Source organism: Siphateles boraxobius, unplaced genomic scaffold (assembly GCF_051911475.1).
Source record: "Siphateles boraxobius isolate OS27281-9 unplaced genomic scaffold, OSU_SipBor_1 29, whole genome shotgun sequence".
Classification (NCBI taxonomy): Eukaryota; Metazoa; Chordata; class Actinopteri; order Cypriniformes; family Leuciscidae; genus Siphateles; species Siphateles boraxobius.
Genome location: NW_027508908.1, coordinates 11,230,602 through 11,249,903, shown reverse-complemented (window position 1 = coordinate 11,249,903; position 19,302 = coordinate 11,230,602). Strand labels below are relative to the sequence as shown.

General features: G+C 36.9%; 1 protein-coding gene across 1 annotated transcript in view; it reads left to right on the top strand.

Moving 5' to 3' along the window:
- Window positions 1-19,109, top strand: part of naa15b (N-alpha-acetyltransferase 15, NatA auxiliary subunit b) — a 28,786-nt gene extending 9,677 nt beyond the window's left edge. The window contains exons 2-20 of the mRNA XM_077246573.1: window positions 1,621-1,705; window positions 2,009-2,113; window positions 2,974-3,131; window positions 4,560-4,694; window positions 8,278-8,431; window positions 8,636-8,755; window positions 8,867-8,962; window positions 9,044-9,150; window positions 9,239-9,311; window positions 11,721-11,890; window positions 12,093-12,245; window positions 12,334-12,462; window positions 12,575-12,788; window positions 15,309-15,502; window positions 15,662-15,770; window positions 16,234-16,332; window positions 16,474-16,617; window positions 16,713-16,810; window positions 18,114-19,109. Of these exons, the coding sequence (XP_077102688.1) occupies window positions 1,621-1,705; window positions 2,009-2,113; window positions 2,974-3,131; window positions 4,560-4,694; window positions 8,278-8,431; window positions 8,636-8,755; window positions 8,867-8,962; window positions 9,044-9,150; window positions 9,239-9,311; window positions 11,721-11,890; window positions 12,093-12,245; window positions 12,334-12,462; window positions 12,575-12,788; window positions 15,309-15,502; window positions 15,662-15,770; window positions 16,234-16,332; window positions 16,474-16,617; window positions 16,713-16,810; window positions 18,114-18,314 (2,544 nt within the window). The 3' untranslated portion in view covers window positions 18,315-19,109. The remainder of the gene's footprint in view (window positions 1-1,620; window positions 1,706-2,008; window positions 2,114-2,973; window positions 3,132-4,559; window positions 4,695-8,277; window positions 8,432-8,635; window positions 8,756-8,866; window positions 8,963-9,043; window positions 9,151-9,238; window positions 9,312-11,720; window positions 11,891-12,092; window positions 12,246-12,333; window positions 12,463-12,574; window positions 12,789-15,308; window positions 15,503-15,661; window positions 15,771-16,233; window positions 16,333-16,473; window positions 16,618-16,712; window positions 16,811-18,113) is intronic.
- The last annotated feature ends 193 nt before the right edge of the window (window positions 19,110-19,302 follow it).

Here is a 19,302-nt window from a genome sequence, read left to right as displayed (position 1 = left end):
TTCATTGTACTCTTATTGCACCGATTTTTTTACCACATAATTACGGGGACATATTGAATAGAGATTAATGTCTCTATTCTTACCTGTTAAATACATTTTGTACAGCATACAAAACTCGTCCAGACAAGATGATCACAACAATATTATCAAATTCTGTAAACAATAAATCAACTCATTTTCAATACAATCAAAAAACCAGACGCAAGATGACAAGTTGTATTTGAATGAAATGAGAGCGCGCGTCCGTTGTGATATACGTGTATGTGCACTGAGTTATAATGCGTTGCTATTGACGACGGTCATTATAAGGAATTGCCACAGAATAGAATCTTGCTTTAAAAAGTGCATAGAGCTGCTCGTTTTATTTGTTGTTTGTTGATTCTCAAATATAAAACTTGTTGAAATGTTTTCAGTGTGAGCATCAGTTCTTTTTAACACTTTCATCTTGTTTTAACAAAACCGTGATAATATTGATAATCACGATAATTTCCATCACTATAATCGTGATATGAAATTTTCATACCGTCCCATCCCTAAATTGTAATTGAATTAATTTAAAGACAAAGACACCATTTTTTCATTAAACCACTGTTTACAATTTTTTTTAGCTTTCTAAACCGAACCAAACCGAGGTGTCAAACCCGTGGGAAAACCGAACCGTCAGTTTTGTGTATCGTTACACCCCTAGTACCGAGTCGATCGTTCTCTGGGATGCGTTTTCATGATAATCGAATGTACCCAGTTTTAATGTTAGTTTTAGTTTAACCACAGATTAGCTTATAATGCTAGTGAATGGGGCATAGAGTAAGTAAAAATAAAAATCGCTAGATAATACAAATAACAAGGCTCAAAATAGCCCCAAACTAACATGGTAGCATAATTAGGGTCTCTAACTGCAAACCGAAGCATTGAGAACTTTGTAAGTGTACAGACAGTTTAATAAGAAGATACTTTATAAAGACGGTACACTTCACGTATAGGCAGGAACCATCTTTGGAAAACAGTCTCAACCAGTCGAACCACGAACGCTGTGTTACGTGAGCTGAACTGTGACTATCGACCAGGACGTAGCATGGCGTTTGTGGTTCGACTGGTCAAGACTGTTTTCCAAAGATGGCTCCTGCTTGTATACGCGAAGCGGTTGACTCGGTACCGATGTAATAAGCTGTAATAAGCTGCACTAAAGTAGCAACGCTGTTTAGAATGTTTTTTTTTTAGAATTATTTTTTAAATGTTTTATGTGACGTTTGTTTACCTGATCAGAGCTTTTATTTAAAAGAGACACTTTAGCGACAGTGCACTTTATTTTTTATTGTTTGCATTCTTTCAGACCCCTTTATTTATTGATGTAGAAGTATTTTTGGTATGTATGGAAGGAAGAAGTAAAATTACAGTATAGGAAAAAAAGTGTTAAAACGGTTTTGTTCAGTTCAGTGCTGTTATAACTATCAAAAACAGAGATAATATATCATTTCTGTATACCGGTTATCGGGCACATAAACATGCAAATATAATGTAGGCTTACTAGGCTATCAAAACTGTGTTTTCTTCAACTGTAAGACGACTGAATGAGTTTATATTTTTTGTATTAATAGTTTTTTTTCCTCCTTATGTCATCAGCGATGTTATGAACACAAGCAGTACAGAAATGGACTGAAATTCTGCAAACAGATTCTCTCCAATCCCAAGTTCTCAGAACATGGAGGTAAGAACCATACTTAGCTTATACAGTTTAATGTGAATAACATGGACACAAATCTAATTGAAATGAGCATATACTGAAAAATTTTTAATCAAACATGTCCATATGTATTGACAGAACAGTAGACTGGGCAGAATGACCAATTGGGCACTGTTATTAATAATCTCAAAATTGCCACATATCACTCTGGCTCATTATTACTGCATAAAATATCTATATAGATTTAGACTGCAGCTGAGACATTTGTTTACCAATCCCGTGTAAGTTTACTAGGGCTTAATTAGTAAAAAGTTATGATCTTTGCAGAGACGCTGGCGATGAAAGGCCTGACCCTGAACTGCCTGGGAAAGAAAGAAGAAGCCTACGAACTTGTCCGCAGAGGTCTCCGAAATGACCTGAAGAGCCACGTCTGTATCCTTGGAGCTAGTGACCAAAACGCACGTTTGGAAGATTTCAATGTGACATTTATATGCGTTAACCTCCAGCATGCAGAGTGGAGTGTGGTAATGGTCCATGTGTTGGAGCAGATGGAATGAGTTTGTTTCCTCATTTTCACAGCAGCAGCAGCATTAACACTCCAGTAGGGGGGAGGGGGGGGGGGGGGGGGGGTGGTGGATGGAGCACAGCCAAAATTCCTGCCCTGTGTCTGACAATGATGTGCAGTTACACCATGAACTGTTTGGAGAGCCAAACACATTGTGTGGTGTTTCCTCGTTGCTGGTCAAATGCTTCACATTCTAGAGGTTCATGTTTTACAGGAGAAAGAAAATACATTTTGGAATATAATAATTACTTTATTTTATTGTTTGTTTCCACATGAGATAGTTACCACAAGTTAACCAAAATTATACCAAAAATGCTTCAATTTATTACAATTTAATTGAAAATGTTTGATAGTGGAAAGTCACTGTCAACAATACTACCTGATATTTTATTAATGTGGAATGGCCTTGTTGAAAATACACAGTAAAATCCATTATTTAGCAACTTTTTTGCCTATCTCTTTACCTTCTTACCCCCCACAAAATAAATGAAAACGTATAGACATTTTAATATTTTAGGAAAGGGGTCTCTTGCAAAGGGGTTCATTATATTTGCGGATAATTTTTGTTGTCCCCGGTATAGCCGACTCATTGTGTCCGGGGGCAAATATTTTGTCTTGGCTTTGTGAATTTTAGTGATCATTCTAGGCACAGCACTGACTGTCATCAGCTCTTTTTGTCTTGTTTCTCTTAGCAAACTAGGTGCTTTCCTTAATCTGACATTTTCAGGCTGGCACGTGTATGGTCTGCTCCAGAGGTCTGACAAGAAGTACGATGAAGCTATCAAGTGCTACAGAAACGCTCTCAAATGGGACAAAGACAACTTGCAGATCCTTCGAGATCTCTCCCTGCTGCAGATCCAGATGAGAGACCTGGAGGGTTACAGGGTGAGGATGTGTGTTCAGTTACAGTACTGTTCAAAAGTTTGGGGTCATTATGATTTTTAAAAAAAAGAAATAAACTTAGAAATTATTTTTATTCAGCAAGGAAACTATATGAAGTGAATCCAGTTCTAAATCGAGGAGATTATTATTATTATGAAAATAGATATTACCAGGTTGTATGTACAAGATGTCGAATTGGTCACACAAGACTCACTCGTTCCTATTTATTGAAAGGGGAAGAGAAACCAGTTTGTGATTTGTGTAAGAAATTAAGTGTAAAACACATTTTATTAAGAATGTCCATTTTCAAGAGGTATTAGACCATTTTTATTTAAATGTATTAATGGACTTTTCTAAAAAGGTTTCTCCTGGAATAATTTTACAATTTCTATCATATTAAATTGAAAGATTCTATGTAATTGTGATTATTACTATTGTTGTTATTGGTATATATGTATGTTTTTGTATATTGATTGTTTTTTTAAGACAAAATTGTTAAATTATTGTAAACAATATATTGATGTGATTATTGTAATCATAATTATTTATTAAAATTGAAATGCTGTTGTTTGACATGGATATAGCTGTTGTTGCGGATGTGGTGTTAAATCATAAATAAATTTACTCAGCAAGGATGCGTTAAATTGATCAAAAGAGACAGTGAAGGCATTTACAAATGTACAAAAGTTTTCTGTCAAATAAATGGCAGAATAGTCATGATCGTTCTATTCATCAAAATTGATAAGAAAACTATTTATCAGAAGGATAAATTTCAGAAGGATTATGTGACAGAGTAAATGTGCTGAAAATTCAGCTTTGCCATCACTGTCAAGAGTTACTTTAAATTGTAATAATACATTATTTTTTAGTTTTTGCTGTATTTGATCAAATTAAGTCAGCCTTGTTGAGCATAAGAGACTTCTTTCAAAAACATTTAAAAACCTTAGTGACCCCAAACCTTGAACAGTAGTGTATTTAATTTGTCAAATATGCACTAAAATATTCTCTTAAAGGAAAATATGTTCTTTAATGTAATTAATTAAAATCCCCTTCTGTTTGCACAATGTTGAGGTGAAACACAAAAAGTGCATGTGTGTGTGTTGGGCAAAATACATGACTCAGCAATGTCCATTTCCTGTCTTGAGCCTGTTTCTCTCTACTCTTCTCTTGTGTCTTTGTTCCTTTGTATTCTGCGGTATGATAAAGTGGTTGTGTAATATTTCATAGCCTCAGGGTACTCTGATACCTGCTTTTACCACTGAAATGAAAGCCTCATTTGGGCTTTGTGCAATATTGCTCCACTGTTGCTTTCAGTAGTTTAAGATGGTACTTTGTTACATTGTTTTGAAAGATCCAATTTCTCCTCTCGATTCAGGAAGAGCTTAACCTTTGTTTAACACCTTTGTTCTGACTGTTTTGACTCTCTTATAGGAGACCCGGTATCAGCTGCTGCAGTTACGGCCGGCTCAGCGAGCGTCATGGATTGGTTACGCCATTGCGTATCACCTCTTAGAGGACTACGAGATGGCCGCCAAAATCATTGAGGAGTTTAGAAAAACACAACAGGTAGATACAGTCATGCTGGGCAGATACAGCATTTTTTATCGTGTAGGGTTGTCACAATACCAAAATGCTAGTATACTAATGAACAAGTAATATCAATATGCTTTAAAGGGGTGGTTTACTGCTTTTTTTTCTTTGCATGATTGTGTTTATAGGGTGCAATATAACATGTATAAGTGTGTTTTTTTTTAAAAAAGCCTTATTTTTCATAAATTTCACCTTTATTGTAAGACTCTTTCTCCTCTGTCATCTGAACGACCGGTTGACTTCCTGATTCTATGAAACCACTCCCTCAGAAACAGGCAATGGGCTCAGATTGGTTAGTTGGGCCGGTGTGTTGTAATTGGCTAAACTGCGTAGTGCACGTTGTGGGGAAACTTCACGCCCATTACCTTTACAGGCGAAAGCTGCATGTGCTCCGGTCAAATGTACATGGTGTCAATACTGCGTATCAGTTTGAGACAGAATCAGACCCAGAAAGAGGCAATGAAGAGAGTAAAGCAGTAAAGCCCCACGGCTCTTACAAAACGTTTCTGAATGGTACATTTTTATTAGTATTATTCTATTCTTTTCTATTCTACTATTATTATATAATAATTTCGATACGCTGTTACTTGAAAATGCTACTGCTGCTTATAGCTTTTGAGATACGGTTTTCTCCTGATTAAACATTTAATATAACTGAATAAATGACAGAGTAATACCGTTTTTTAAAGTTATTGTTTTATCGATATAATGAACAACCGTTTATCTATTCACAAAACTTAGTTTACTTAGTGTATCGTTTTCTTTAGGTGTACACATTTGTCTTACACACACAAAATAGCATCGAACTAACTGGCTACTATAAACAAACAGCGTTGGCATTGGTTTACGTTCTTGATCAAATCGAAAAATTACGTCATAAAGTATACATGGAAAATACATTTACAAAATTAGTACATAATTACAAATTCAGGTCCAAAATGTTTGTACGCGTTTGTCATAGAGACACGAAATAGCATAACTAAGTGGCTACTAAAGCCAGCCCTGGCATTTGTTTACGTCCTTGATAAAAACTAAAGGATTACCTCAATCATTTTAAATGTATTTGCATGTATAATTTTAAAGTCTTACTTACAGGTTGTGGCCCAACAACTGCTGCCTCTGGTTTTAAAGTTGGAACTGCTTCATGTTTTAGTAACAGTTTCTTGTTGAATCCGGCATTGAATTCGTGGAGATTCTGGAAGCTGTCTTCCTAAAATGCGCAGGACAGAGAGCTAAATTACGATTGTAATTTTCAGGAACATAATCAAACATAAATTGTAGCCATTGTTGACAGCGTCCGTAGGAAGCCCGAACACAGAAGACCTGACAGCTGAGTGAAAATAACGCAGTTTCGACGCCATGGCTACTGCTCTCCATTATAACTCTTCCTCTTGGATAAAGCCGCAGAAATATGGCCATGCCAACTTTTTTGAATATTCCGGAGGGAGGGTTGGTTATGGGTTAGTTACATATAAAACCCGGGAGTATCTCGTTGTAGTCCCATTCGAGTCGTTTTTGTAGGCATTAAACTTCCTGATTTTTAAAAGACGATATCTCTGCTTACATTGAACTTTCAGCGCTGCAACTTTGCAGATACTGTTCATGCACCAACAGCAACATTACACACTATTTAAAATGAAAAAAGTGAAATCGCAATCAACCGCCCCTTTAAAACGACATGGATTGTGAAATGTTATTTGAAAATTTTAAATAATGGTATGTAGTAGGGGTGTCCCCGACTAAGGATTTTCACAGTCGAATCAGAATCGCCAAGTCTTGCCTATAGTCGAATCATGTGTGGGGTTTGGGAGGGGCTTTAACATTTTAAAGCCGCGATGTACAGAACATCACACAAAGATATAGAAGAAAATTTATAACAACATTTCGGATCAATAAAACTAAGAAATGGCATAATTAACTGCAGAAAGGCCAAACTGTAGATAGGATTTGCATTTCACATGCAAATTAAATCGGCTAAATTGCCTGTGCCAGCGTGCTCTAGGCCTACAGCGTAACGTTGATACACTGAAAAATAATCAATTAAATAAGAACACAATTTATACTTCTAATAAATACGAATACAAAGCAAAATATGTCAGAATGAAGTCACAAGATGCAGAACTAATGTGTGCAAAATGCCTAAAGTGCAGGGGAATATATATTCAAAGCACAAGCCACAAATAGTTAAATTAGATAACCCTGAGTGCTCAATTAATAAAATAAAGAAGTTATTAAAATAATGATAGTATGGCTAGAATTTTCAACTTTTTCTTTTTTACTGCAGAAACAACAATAAACGATTGTGCGATCATGTTTTTTCTGATGCTAAATCCTGCCTTGGAGAATATCCTTTCTGATGGTGTGCATCCACACTTTAGATTTTCTTATCCCAGACATTTTTAAAGATTTAAATCCCTGCCGCCAAGACGCTCCTCTGTCGGTGACGGATTAAAAGTGAAACTTAAATCTGTCACAGGGTGTTTGGATTTATTCACGCTGCACGCACGTTAAAAATATTTAGCTTCTTTCTTTTTTATTTTTATTTTTACATTTTTATTGACAGCATTATCATAATGGGCTGTATATTAACGTATTGACAGAAAACCGGTAGTTCTATGTGAAATCTTACATTGAGCACCCTCATATAGCCAAAATGGCATGATCCTTGTTTAATAACACCTCTGCGAAGATTCAACCGTGAGATTGGTAGTCGAAGCATTGAATCTTCGACTATTCGGGGTCACCCCGAGTATGTAGTATGTACAAGTGGTTTTTATTTAATTTTTTTTATTATGTGCTTGTATCAAGGTTATTAAAACCATTAAAAACATTGTTGTATATTAAAAAAAATATATAATTCAAGTATTAAAATATTAAAAGACTTAAACTAAACTTAAGGCATTTCCCCCTTTTTTAAGTATCTCAATGACACTAGCTTGTATTTATTAATCATTCAATTACCTTTTATTTTTATATTTAATTAAACATTTATTGTGGTTTTGTAAATTTTAATTGTTTTTTTATTTCACATTTTTTTTGTGCTTTAACTTTAGCGTAAAAGGACATTTGAAATTTGACTTTGCTTTGTAACTAAGTTTTTCATCTAATCATTTTTTTTGTTAATTTATATAATTTCAATTAACAAAATAGAATTTTAATAGCTTTAGTTAACAATAACAAGTTTTTCAAATAATTATTTAAGTATAGAGCCAGTAAATAAAACACAAATTTACTTTAAAAAAGTGATGTACATTTCATATCCCTAATAACTTGGAATAGATTTGAAAGAACCAGGGCAGAGATATTGTGAAAACTTCAACCTGCCACTACAAGTCAACAGGCAGCACAATTGCACACGATTATTGTTGCTTCCAAAATAAGGCGCTTACTTCCTCTCATTGGTTTCTAACCCAACAGGAAACTACAAGTTGGCAAGCTAAATAAATAATTCCTAACTGTTTTATATTATTTTAGAGGGATTAGTTAATGCAACAGATCATTTCTCTATCTGTGAATTTTTAATGGTGTTTTTTTTCTTCTTCTTTTTTTCTCCCCTCAGACATCCCCTGACAAAGTGGATTACGAGTACAGTGAACTGCTGCTGTATCAGAATCAGGTCCTGAGGGAGGCGGGACTCTTTAGGGAAGCTCTGGAGCATCTCACCACCTACGAGAAACAGATCTGTGATAAACTGGCTGTGGAGGAAACCAAAGGTACATCAGTGCACCGTTTTCTTCCCCATCTTCCATGTTTTTCCTTTGTTTCCTTTTTTTCTTCTGCGTTTTATGGTATTTTGTCCATTATGCAGTTTTTCCTGTTCACATTTTGCTTGTCTAGCAGATTGACTTCCTGTTTGTGGTGCCCTATGGAAAATTCTCTGTCATTTAATTTCTTCTGTTTCTGTTGTGGATGTGTAGGGGAGCTTCTGTTGAGTCTGGAACGGTTCGAGGAGGCGACAGATGTATACAGACGACTGCAGGAGAGAAATCCTGAAAATTGGTCTTATTACCATGGCCTGGAGAAATCCCTCAAGCCTGGTACACACACGCAAACTGATTCGCCAGCATTGTTTTTATCTTACATCTTATAACAATATGCATGCACATGAGTTATAGTTTAACAAAACACAGCATTTCTGGTTCTTTCAGTGAATACAGAAGAGAAGCTGAAAATCTATGAGGAGGCCTGGGAGAAATACCCTAAAGGTCTCGTACCTCGCAGATTACCGCTCAGCTTCCTGTCTGGTAGGCAGCTCTTCTAGTCTGATACATCAGCTTCTACCGTCATTTTGGATTTGTTGAATAAAATGTTTGTGTATTGTTCAGGGGACAAGTTTCGAGAGTGTTTGGATAGATATTTAAGAATGAACTTCAGTAAAGGCTGTCCTCCAGTGTACACCACACTCAGATCTCTCTATCAGGACAAAGAGAAGGTGAGGAAACACTACACAGTACACATACAGAACATTCATACTAGTGTTTACGTCCGGATGGGTTTTTCACATATTGTTTTAATTGCAGGTGTCAATAATTGAAGAATTAGTTGTTGGTTTTGAAACGTCATTACGGACCTGTCGAATGTTCAGTCCAGATGGTATGATTTTTTTCTTTATTTCTTATTTACTTTTTATTTCATTTTATGATTATACTATTTGGAAGATAGGGATCATATCATGAGAAATCAAATTTTGCTTGATCTTTTCAAAAGTAAATCTGTATTGTAGCTTTCAGGACTCAAAAACTTCCTTCCTAGTGCAAAAATGCCATATCAAAATGGTTTTAAAGAAGTTATGTGAATACCCACAGCTATGTGAAAAAGGGTATAAAAAGAGATAGTTCACCCAAAAATGAAAATTTGCTGTTAAATTATTTAGCTCCTGACGATACATTGAGGTCTTATGAAGCGAAACAATCGGCCTGTGCAAGAATCTGAACATTATTTACACCTATAATCCAAAGCCTCGGCAAATGGTCCTGAGCTCGAGCTTCCTGTCACATAATGACACATTACTTCACAATACTTCCATCTGTTTCGCAACTGTCTGCGTGACATAATTCTTGTCATCAGGAGGGTCCGTAGATGTCTGTGCACACTGTCCGGATGCAGCCCAATTTTTGTGCGCAAGTACAACAGCTCATGCGCAACGTGAATGTTGAGACAGAAGAGTCCACTAGGTCAGTGGTTTTCAAACCCTGGGTCGCGAGAATTAAAAAATGGGTCGCCAGTGATTTATAAAAAAAAATTAAATTCCGTTTTCTAATAATATTAATAATAATAGCTTTGATTAGAAATACAGTAAAAAAAAAAACATTCAAATTCATGGAAAATAAATAATCCACATGTCACCTGACCGGCTGACCGACCTACTCGTAGCCATAGGCAACACAAAACAAAAAACCTTGACAAAACGAAACAAACTGAACGGAATGCTTCTCCTGACATGCGTGTTGCCCTCTCATCCTGCGAACCGGCTTGGGACCAGATTATGCCGAATAAGCAGGCCCACCCTTCTCATTAATATATATATACACAAAACACGCACTCGTTCGCTCCATCCGCAACAAACACATTCGCTCCATCGACAGCAACACACAAACACTCGTCGTTCCTTCCGCAACACACTCTTGTTCGCTCCATTGGCAGCAACACACATTTCAGATCAATATTTGTTTTCCTTAAAATTGTAATTAAAACTAACTTTATTCTCATTTGAATTATAAATATGTTGCTTTTAAACTGTGTGTGATTTTGGTTGGGTGACAGTTGTAGGTTAAGTTTGACAAGAGTTTACAGTTTGAGAAAAGCACAATGTTGGGTTTTATTGCGTGTACACAAATATAAATAAAGACTTTGGAGTTTGAATGATGTTATGTATGAACAAAGTGACGGAGTATGCTTTTGTTTCCAGTGCCGCGCCTCACACACACACATATACACCATTCCAGGCTGCCGAAATAAAATATGATAATAAAATAGTCAACCTAATATAAAATCACACTGCTCTGTTTAAATAGCAGTAGTACAATACATACCATTCAGCGTAAGCACTGCTCAACTGTGATGTTTCCAAGCACATTTTTGCGTATGTGAAAAGGATGATTTTTACCCTGTCGATATTGCAACGTGAGTGAAGTTGCTACAAAGCCTATAATAAAGAATAGTTTACCATCAAATACATCGCGAATGTTGAAACATTTTGATTCTAATGAGTTACGTGAGCAAAATGCCTCTTTACTTTTACTTTCGCTTTAAATTATTTAGTTTTGGCTTGTTTATAGTTATCTTTTTTTATTCTCGTTCTGTTCTGAATATTAAATTTAGAACAGAGTTTGTTGTGGAATATGTTTTGTGTATTTTTTAAGCATGCAGCAAACGATAGGCTATTAATTGGTTACAATTCCTGTATGTAGGCCTATAGCTTGATCAAATTATTTCAGAATCGACTTTGCGTTGCAATCGCGTCAAGGATCAGCAAGTGCACGTGCATCATCAAAAGTGGTTAAAAAAAAGTGCTGAGCTGATTTTTTTTCCACGCAAAAGCCTATGGGTCGCGTAAAAAAAAAGAGAGAAAAAAGGGTCCCTCTTGAAAAAGTTTGAAAACCACTGCACTAGGTGGCAGTACCCAGTCGTGATGTATTGTACAGACAGTAGTCGAAGAAGAGTGCGGAAAGAGCGATTTAAAAAAAACAAAGCAGCTTAGCATTCTCCATCGTTTTTGTTCTTGTTTTAAACTTTGCATGCAATGGCGGATCCACTACTTTTCTTATTCTGTCCTTCCGAGCGAATGTCCTGTAAATGACACAACTCAGTGCTGCCCTCTGTCGTCTTGTAGAGTATAGAAAAGCAATTGTCCTGTGCATGTCAAACTCGTCCAGCAAGTGGAAATTATGGAGAAATTAAATGCTAAAAATGTATATGATGCTTTTTATGCTGTGGTGAGCCTTCTGATTGGTATTGGTGGATAAGCATTATCTGATTGGTTCTTTTGCTGGTCACATATAGATGATGGCAAAGAGGAGCCGCCCACTACGTTACTTTGGGTTCAGTATTTTCTGGCTCAGCACTATGATCAGATCGGCCAGCACACCATGGCGCTCGAATACATCAACGCTGGCATTGAGAGCACGCCTACTCTGATAGAGCTCTTCCTCATTAAAGCCAAGATATACAAGGTAATATACAATACACATCACACACCATTACCATTTCATTCAATCTCCAGTATGCTAATTGATGCAAGCATCACAACGGCTTGGGTCTCTCATTGAAAGGTGCAACTAATCAAAGGAAAATTAGAATAATTAGGTGGGTTCAGCGATTTGTTTGTCAGATATCCCAGCTCCATTGTGTCTCTTTTGTATTTCCATCTCTCAGCATGCTGGGAACATCCGGGAAGCAGCTCGCTGGATGGACGAAGCTCAGGCCCTGGATACAGCAGACAGGTTTATCAACTCCAAATGCGCCAAGTACCTGCTTAAAGCAGGTCTGGTCAAAGAAGCTGAGGAAATGTGTGCCAAATTCACAAGGGTAAGAGGAGTGTGCGGTCATGCTCATTTGTGTACATAAGCATGCTTCTGTCTGGTAATTATCTTTGTATCTGTTTTGTGTGTCTTAGGAGGGAGCGTCTGCAGTAGAGAATCTGAATGAGATGCAGTGTATGTGGTTCCAGACTGAATGTGCTCTGGCCTATAAATCTATGAAGAAATGTGGAGAAGCACTCAAAAAATGCCATGAGATTGAAAGGGTTTGTTGTTTTTCTGCTTTATTTATATGATGATTTTTGTGTGCTGATTTTACCTCCTCATCTGATTGTTTACCTAATTTTTTTTGCTCTGTCACACATTTGTTCCTTACAGCACTTTGTAGAGATAACCGATGATCAATTTGACTTCCATACATACTGCATGCGGAAGATGACGCTGCGCTCCTACGTGGACCTGCTTAAACTGGAGGACGTGTTGCGTATGCACCCATTCTACTTCAAAGCCTCACACACCGCCATCCAAATCTACCTCAACCTGCACGACAACCCGCTAACGGATGACAGCAAAGAGCTACAGGCTGAAACTGGTAATATGACTGAATCAAGCCTGTATATCGTTGCTGTCTGGTGGAAACCTTGTATCTCCATATTTTGCCTTTTTTTCATAAATTATTACTATTGGTCACCTTTTACATATCTCTGTGGGTTTAAAAAATATTTACTAGTGGTGGAACGGATCACAAAATTCACGCTTTTCGAATCATTTACGGTTTTTGAGCCACGGATCAGATCATTTTTCGGATCAGCAAAAAAAAAAAATATTTATATATAATAAAATTATTTATATATAACATAAAAATTATATACAGACTAACAGTAGTATTCAGGTACAGAAATAAATGATTAAGCCTAAATGTAAAATTAAATAGTTTCATCTTTGTTAAAGCTGTATTTTGTTGTTTTATTAACATTATTGACACAGGCAACAGTAGGAATGTTAGGTGTGTGCTGTCACTTTAAGACCGAATGCACGGACCGGAAAAAATGACAAACATCCGTTTTTTTTCTCAACTGTTCATTGACATAACCGAGAGAATACTTGCTGAAATGGGTATTTAGACATAGTTTTGTGTTTGTGTCCATTCAAGGGCAAGGAAACTCGAGGGAGAAATCAATTCGGTGTTTGACCGCTGTCTGAAATGCGCCTAGGTCTCTCTGTCTCTCTCTCTCTCTTGTTTCTGAAAAATCACGATTCACGATTTTATCATGATTCTTTTTCATGTTGGTTTTACTATTTTGCAAGTGACTAAGCATTACATCCAAACTAATGTCCCTATTTTAAAAACAAAGTCTTACAAGGTAACAAAATATAAGAAAAAAGAATGGCAGACATTTAGGCCAAAGTGGCGAAGATAAAAATCTTTGTTGTTTTTTAGTTACATAGAAAATAATAACAAAGATGCACATTACAAATACACAACATAAAATACAAATTAAATGAACAGTGCTTTTTTCAGCCACAGTTGGTGTATTTAACAGTAGCATCCAAGAAAGAAATTAAATGAACAAATATAAAAATAAAATACTACATAGGCTTCACTGTATAAATTATACATTGATTCTTATTAAAACTACTATTAAAGTTCTCAGTCAAGAGCAGTGAGTGATTTTCTCCTTTTTTTTTCTTTTTTTTTTTTTACATTAAAGGGATAGTTCCCCCAAAAATGAAAATTGTCATAATTTACTCTACTCAAGTTGTTTTAAACTCGAAATAGTTTTTCTTCTGTTGAAAATAAAAGTTATTAACCAAACATTTGCTGGTCCCCAGTGACTTCCATAGTATATTTTTCCTACCATGAAAGTCAATGGGGACCAGCAACTGTTCGGATACCCGCATTCTTCAAAACATCTTATTTTGTGTTCAGCACAAGAAAGAAATTAATACAGGTTTGGAACAACAGAGTGAGTAAATAAAGACAGAATTTTCATATTTTTGGTGAACTATCCCTTTAAGGACAAGAGGGAGCATGCTTACTATAGGCTACTGTCACTTCAAGACCGCATCTAATATAAACGCATATGACGCAGAGACGCACACCTGATTTTCTCAAATGTTTGCTTTCACTTTAGACATGACCAACTGTGTTTATGTAAACCTTGTGTGTATTTAACAGTATTAGCTCAATAAGAGTCGAAAAATAACTTAGTCTAGTAACCAGGCGCTGTGTGACAGGCTTTTCAATGCCTGTGCGCTTCAGGTGTACCCGCTCAGAAAAGCGCATGTTAGAACAGCGCATCAGCCCGCGAATGAAATGTTTAACTGACTTTAAAGCACATGCAAATAGTGAACTTTTGTAAATTGCAGTGTCCCGTAAGTGTAACTCTACCTCTGCGTTAACCTGATGTGAAGTACGTCGCGTTTTACAGTATGTTGAGACGGAGGCGCCAGAACTGCTACTGATAGAATGCACTGTAACACGATACTACGATATTTCTTCAAAAGAGGATTGTGGAGACATTTTTATCGTCCATGATCAAAAATCATGAAATCGCAAACCCGTATGTACGTTTTTTTCTTTACTCAGGAAAAATTATGCATATGAAGACTAATGAGCGGACGGGAATGTTTTAGTCTAGCATTTGTTGTAAAGTCATAGCAATACTGTCTTAAATAGCCTGTGCGTATCATAATAACACGAGTTTTTGGCCAAATGACAGAAATTGAGCACCCACAGAGCTTCAATAAACTTTGTAACCTGTAAGTTGATGTAAAAAATGTAATGTGATTCACTTACTGCCTCAGATGCGACCGTTCTTATGAAGGACAAAACGCTTATGTCAAACATTCACTGGCCAAAAGCCTTGTAACTCCATTTTAGTTTGATTTTGGTAAAATGCTAATAATATAATGATACATGCAAGTGTCTGACCATATATAAACCACAATATTAACTGACAACAGGCAAGTGTTTATTTATAAAAATAGTGTTTTTTCCATTTCCTAGAAAGCGGTTTTGGACATAGAAGGTTTCCTCCCGACAGCGATAATATTTTTCACATGTTTTCTTAAGAGGAAGTATGCTTAATGCTGCTTGTTTGTCAATCAGGCAACCTGACTGACAAAGAACTGAAAAAGTTAAGGAATAAGCAACGGAGAGCGCAGAAGAAAGCACAGCTGGAAGAGGAAAAAAAGAATGCAGAGAAAGAGAAACAGTTAAAGAACCAGAAGAAGAAAAAAGAGGATGATGACGAAGAAATCGGCGGACCTAAAGAGGAACTCATACCAGAGAAACTGGCCAGGGTGTGTGTTTGGTTTGAGAGAAATGTTTGTGAATGTGGGGAATTCTGATGAGAAAAGAAAAACACAATTCATGTCTTTTGTAGGAACCCAAGGGGAAATTTGAAGGAAGTTAAAAGCTTTTATTGTGCTTGGACAGAAAGAGTTCTTTTGTTTTCCCAGGTGGAGAACCCATTAGATGAAGCTGTAAAGTTTCTGACACCTTTGAAAAACCTGGTGAAGAATAAAATAGACACACACCTTCTGGCCTTTGAAATCTACTTTAGGAAAGGTATGTGGTTTACTTCTCTGAAACAGTCTCATCTTCATTTGAACAATCTAGTAGTCATAATATTTAATGAAAATTCCCCTGGTCTATTTTCTAAATGCTCAATATAATATTTTCTAATATTGATCTTTTTGTGAACAATTTAACCATGTATATGTTTATTTTTTTTAATCAAAATAAAATTTTAACTTCTTTTAAATGTAATAAAAAAAAATGTAAGTTAAAAAACTTAACTTCTCTCTGGTGCCGTATGCCGAACCTCTCCGGGTTAAACACCACACCTTTCTTACAATCGACTGAAAGCTCGCTTTCAAATTTGCCTCCGTCCAATCAACAACTACCTTTTTTTTACATTTTCACTTGGATGTGCATCACAATGTGCAAGAAATTATCTCTCGCTACTTCTGTTATATTGTGAATTGAATAGTTGCATTATTTTAACGTTCTTTGTCATCAATTCCCTCAGAGAAGTTCCTGTTAATGCTGCAGTCGGTGAAGAGGGCCTATGCAATAGACCCGGACCACCCTTGGCTACACCAGTGTCTAGTGCGCTTCTTTAAAGGAGGTGAGTTAACCCAGAGTGTGCTTGTTTTCTTTACATTTAATCAATTGGTGACTCTTTTGACTTATTTGTTGCTTCTGACACCATATTCACCTCCATGTGTTAAGTTTGGTCAGTAATGTGTTGGTTTTGATTGGCTAACAGTGTCCGAAAGTAAAGACCTAGCAGAATCGGTCTGCATGGTGCTCAAGCAGGAAATCTCCAGGCTGTTTGGGGAAAGTAATGCTAAGAGCTTCAACCAGGCCTTCCTCACCAAGCACTCCAGTTCCATCCCTCACCGAGTAGCAGGTGCACATGCTCAACACTTTATATTCACACAGCTTTTTTTTTTTTTAACTACTACTTTTCCATAATGCATTTTCACCTATTTTCTTCCTTCACAGCTGCCAAAATGATGTTTTATTTAGACCCTTCAACACAGAAGAAAGCAATGGAGCTGGCTATTGCACTTGATGAATCACTGAACAACAGAGGTGTTCAGGTACATAGTAGACTACATGACCTTAAGAGGATTTCACTAGCCGGTTAATGTATACAAAGTGACAAGAATGGACACATTTGGATAAATATTGTAAAACTTCTTTTTAAGAGGATGAATTTATCCACATTGTCCCTTGTAGAACATGCACAGCTTTGTATTTCAGAGCGATTTCTTCACAATATTGATTTGACTAGCTTTCTGCTTTCTTTTTAATTATTAAAGCTTATGTATTCAGCAAAACAAGGCAGTTGTAAGAAAACAGTTGGCTGACATGCACTACATGACTTTTGCACAGATATTTTCCCTGATTTGCATGTTCATAATAGCTTTGATTCTGTCCAGTCTGAGGATAGGAAACTTTTTGATATTTTGAGCCAATTTTAAATATTGTTTTCATTTGTCCAGCATCTCCTAGCAGCATGTTTCTGCATGAATTTTAGTTTGGAACTACTTGAAAGTCTGCTGTGTGATCCTCAGTCGTTTAGTTTTACTCTGTAACCATTAAGAAGTCATCAAGTGTATGATACTTAGTGTTTTAAAATCTCTTTAGATTTTAAAAGTCGTGTCGAGTATTCCAGCCTGTACTGTGGGCCTCTTAACTCCTGGTCACTTCATGCATTTTCTCTGATCGGATATCTATCAATCGTGAACAGACCAGGTGTAAATGCCCTCCGAAACGCTTTCGGATTTAAATCCGATCCCTCAAACCACTTCAGGAGCTGGTTTGAGAGTCATTCCAAACGAAACTGGACTAGTATATGGACTGTGTAAATGCATCTGGTTGATGAAACCACATAAATTTTACTCCCAGAATGTTAAAAAATAAACATGTGAGAGCATGTTATAGCCAGATATGACAGCTCTACTGCAACACGCATTGCCGCAGATGAGCAGCTGAGTTTCTCTTCAGCAAGCTGACGTGCAAACCGCCGCAAATGAAACTGAAAGTAAGTCGCAGACGCTCAAAACACAATCATCTTCATTTAAAGTAGTGTGACTACATGATCTTACCAGTTCTGATGGCGCTTTCTCTCCTATTGGGGTCTTTGGTCTTGAAATTAGCTGATGATAAATAAAATGCAACTTGTATCTGTTGCTTCCGCTGACGTGAACTCCGTTAAATTTGCATATAGTACGGGAATTGAAGATCGGATTTCGTATTTGTTTTGCGGAGACCCATTTATGTAGCCGATTGTAAATGGAACCGTTTTAACAAATCAGATATCCGACCAGTAAAAACACATGAAGTGACCAGGTGTAAACCGATCCTATATTATAGCCGTGCTACTTTATTTTCTTGCAGATCTGTACAGATGTTTTGGAAAGCCTGCGGGATGGCAGCCTTGGAGAGGCTAAAGAAACGGCCGAGTTATACCGAGCGGAGTGTCATAAGATCTACCCCTATACGCTGGCCTTCATGCCTCCAGGCTATGAGGAAAACATGAAGATTGCGGTCAATGGAGACGTCTCCACGGAAACTGAGGAGCTGGCCAATGATATGTGAACATCCGAAGAGGGTGAAGGACTGAGGGAGGAGGTGGAGGAATGGGACGCGGTGCGGCACCGCCACTGTCGAACACCTAAGACGGTTGCCATTGACTATTGCGGTTCTATGAGGAACTTCCTGCGATCTTCTACACCCCCAGAAATTGCAGTTAGGACTGACAGACAATGACTGTGTTTTGAAGTGAAGGAAGAAGAGGAGGGGTGTGGAGGCAGAGACGAGAATAAAATGCCCATTTTACTTTTTTAACCTTGCTGATGACTACTCTCTAACTGAAAACTAGTCAAACATGCATCCCATTTTGAAATGCAGTATGTCTGAATGCAAACTTTGTGCAATGGCGAGAGCAAATCCCATAGTCAACAAACCAAGCAAGAGAAACACACTCAAACCCATCTTCCCCCTGTTTTAAAGAGTAATTTATATGAAAAATAAAAGCTTAAAAAGGATATTGACTTTTTGTGCAGAAGATCTGGTGTGAAAAGGTGGCTGAATTGTCTGAAGTTGGACATGGTTTTGGGGGAAGGCTGGGTGGACGGGAAGTGATGTCATAATGGGGAAGCAGCATGTGTAGATGTTCCTTATTGCATTTCTTGGAGGTGTAAATGGGAAAAAAGCTGTCTCGATAATGACAGTAAACTGTTATCAAGAGCCCTTTTCCCCTGCTCTCTGTTCCAGCTTACCTCATTTTATCACTATGTCTGATCCAATTGGTTTACAGTGTTCAAAGAAGAGTTTGTTGTATGATAGAGATTTTTTTTTTTTTGTAATAAAAAAAATCTAAATGTAAGAGCACACATTTTGCACCAACCCGCGTCTTTAAAACTCTTCAAAGTATTTAAAATGTTCTGGCCAAAAACATCTTAAGTATACTTTGTCACAAAAATAAAATAAAAAATGCATTAGATGCGTTTTAAGCTACTGCAAGGGATATGAAATAACTGTGGGCTGTTTTTGGTTTCTGTCTAAGCTGGATGTCAGACTTCCC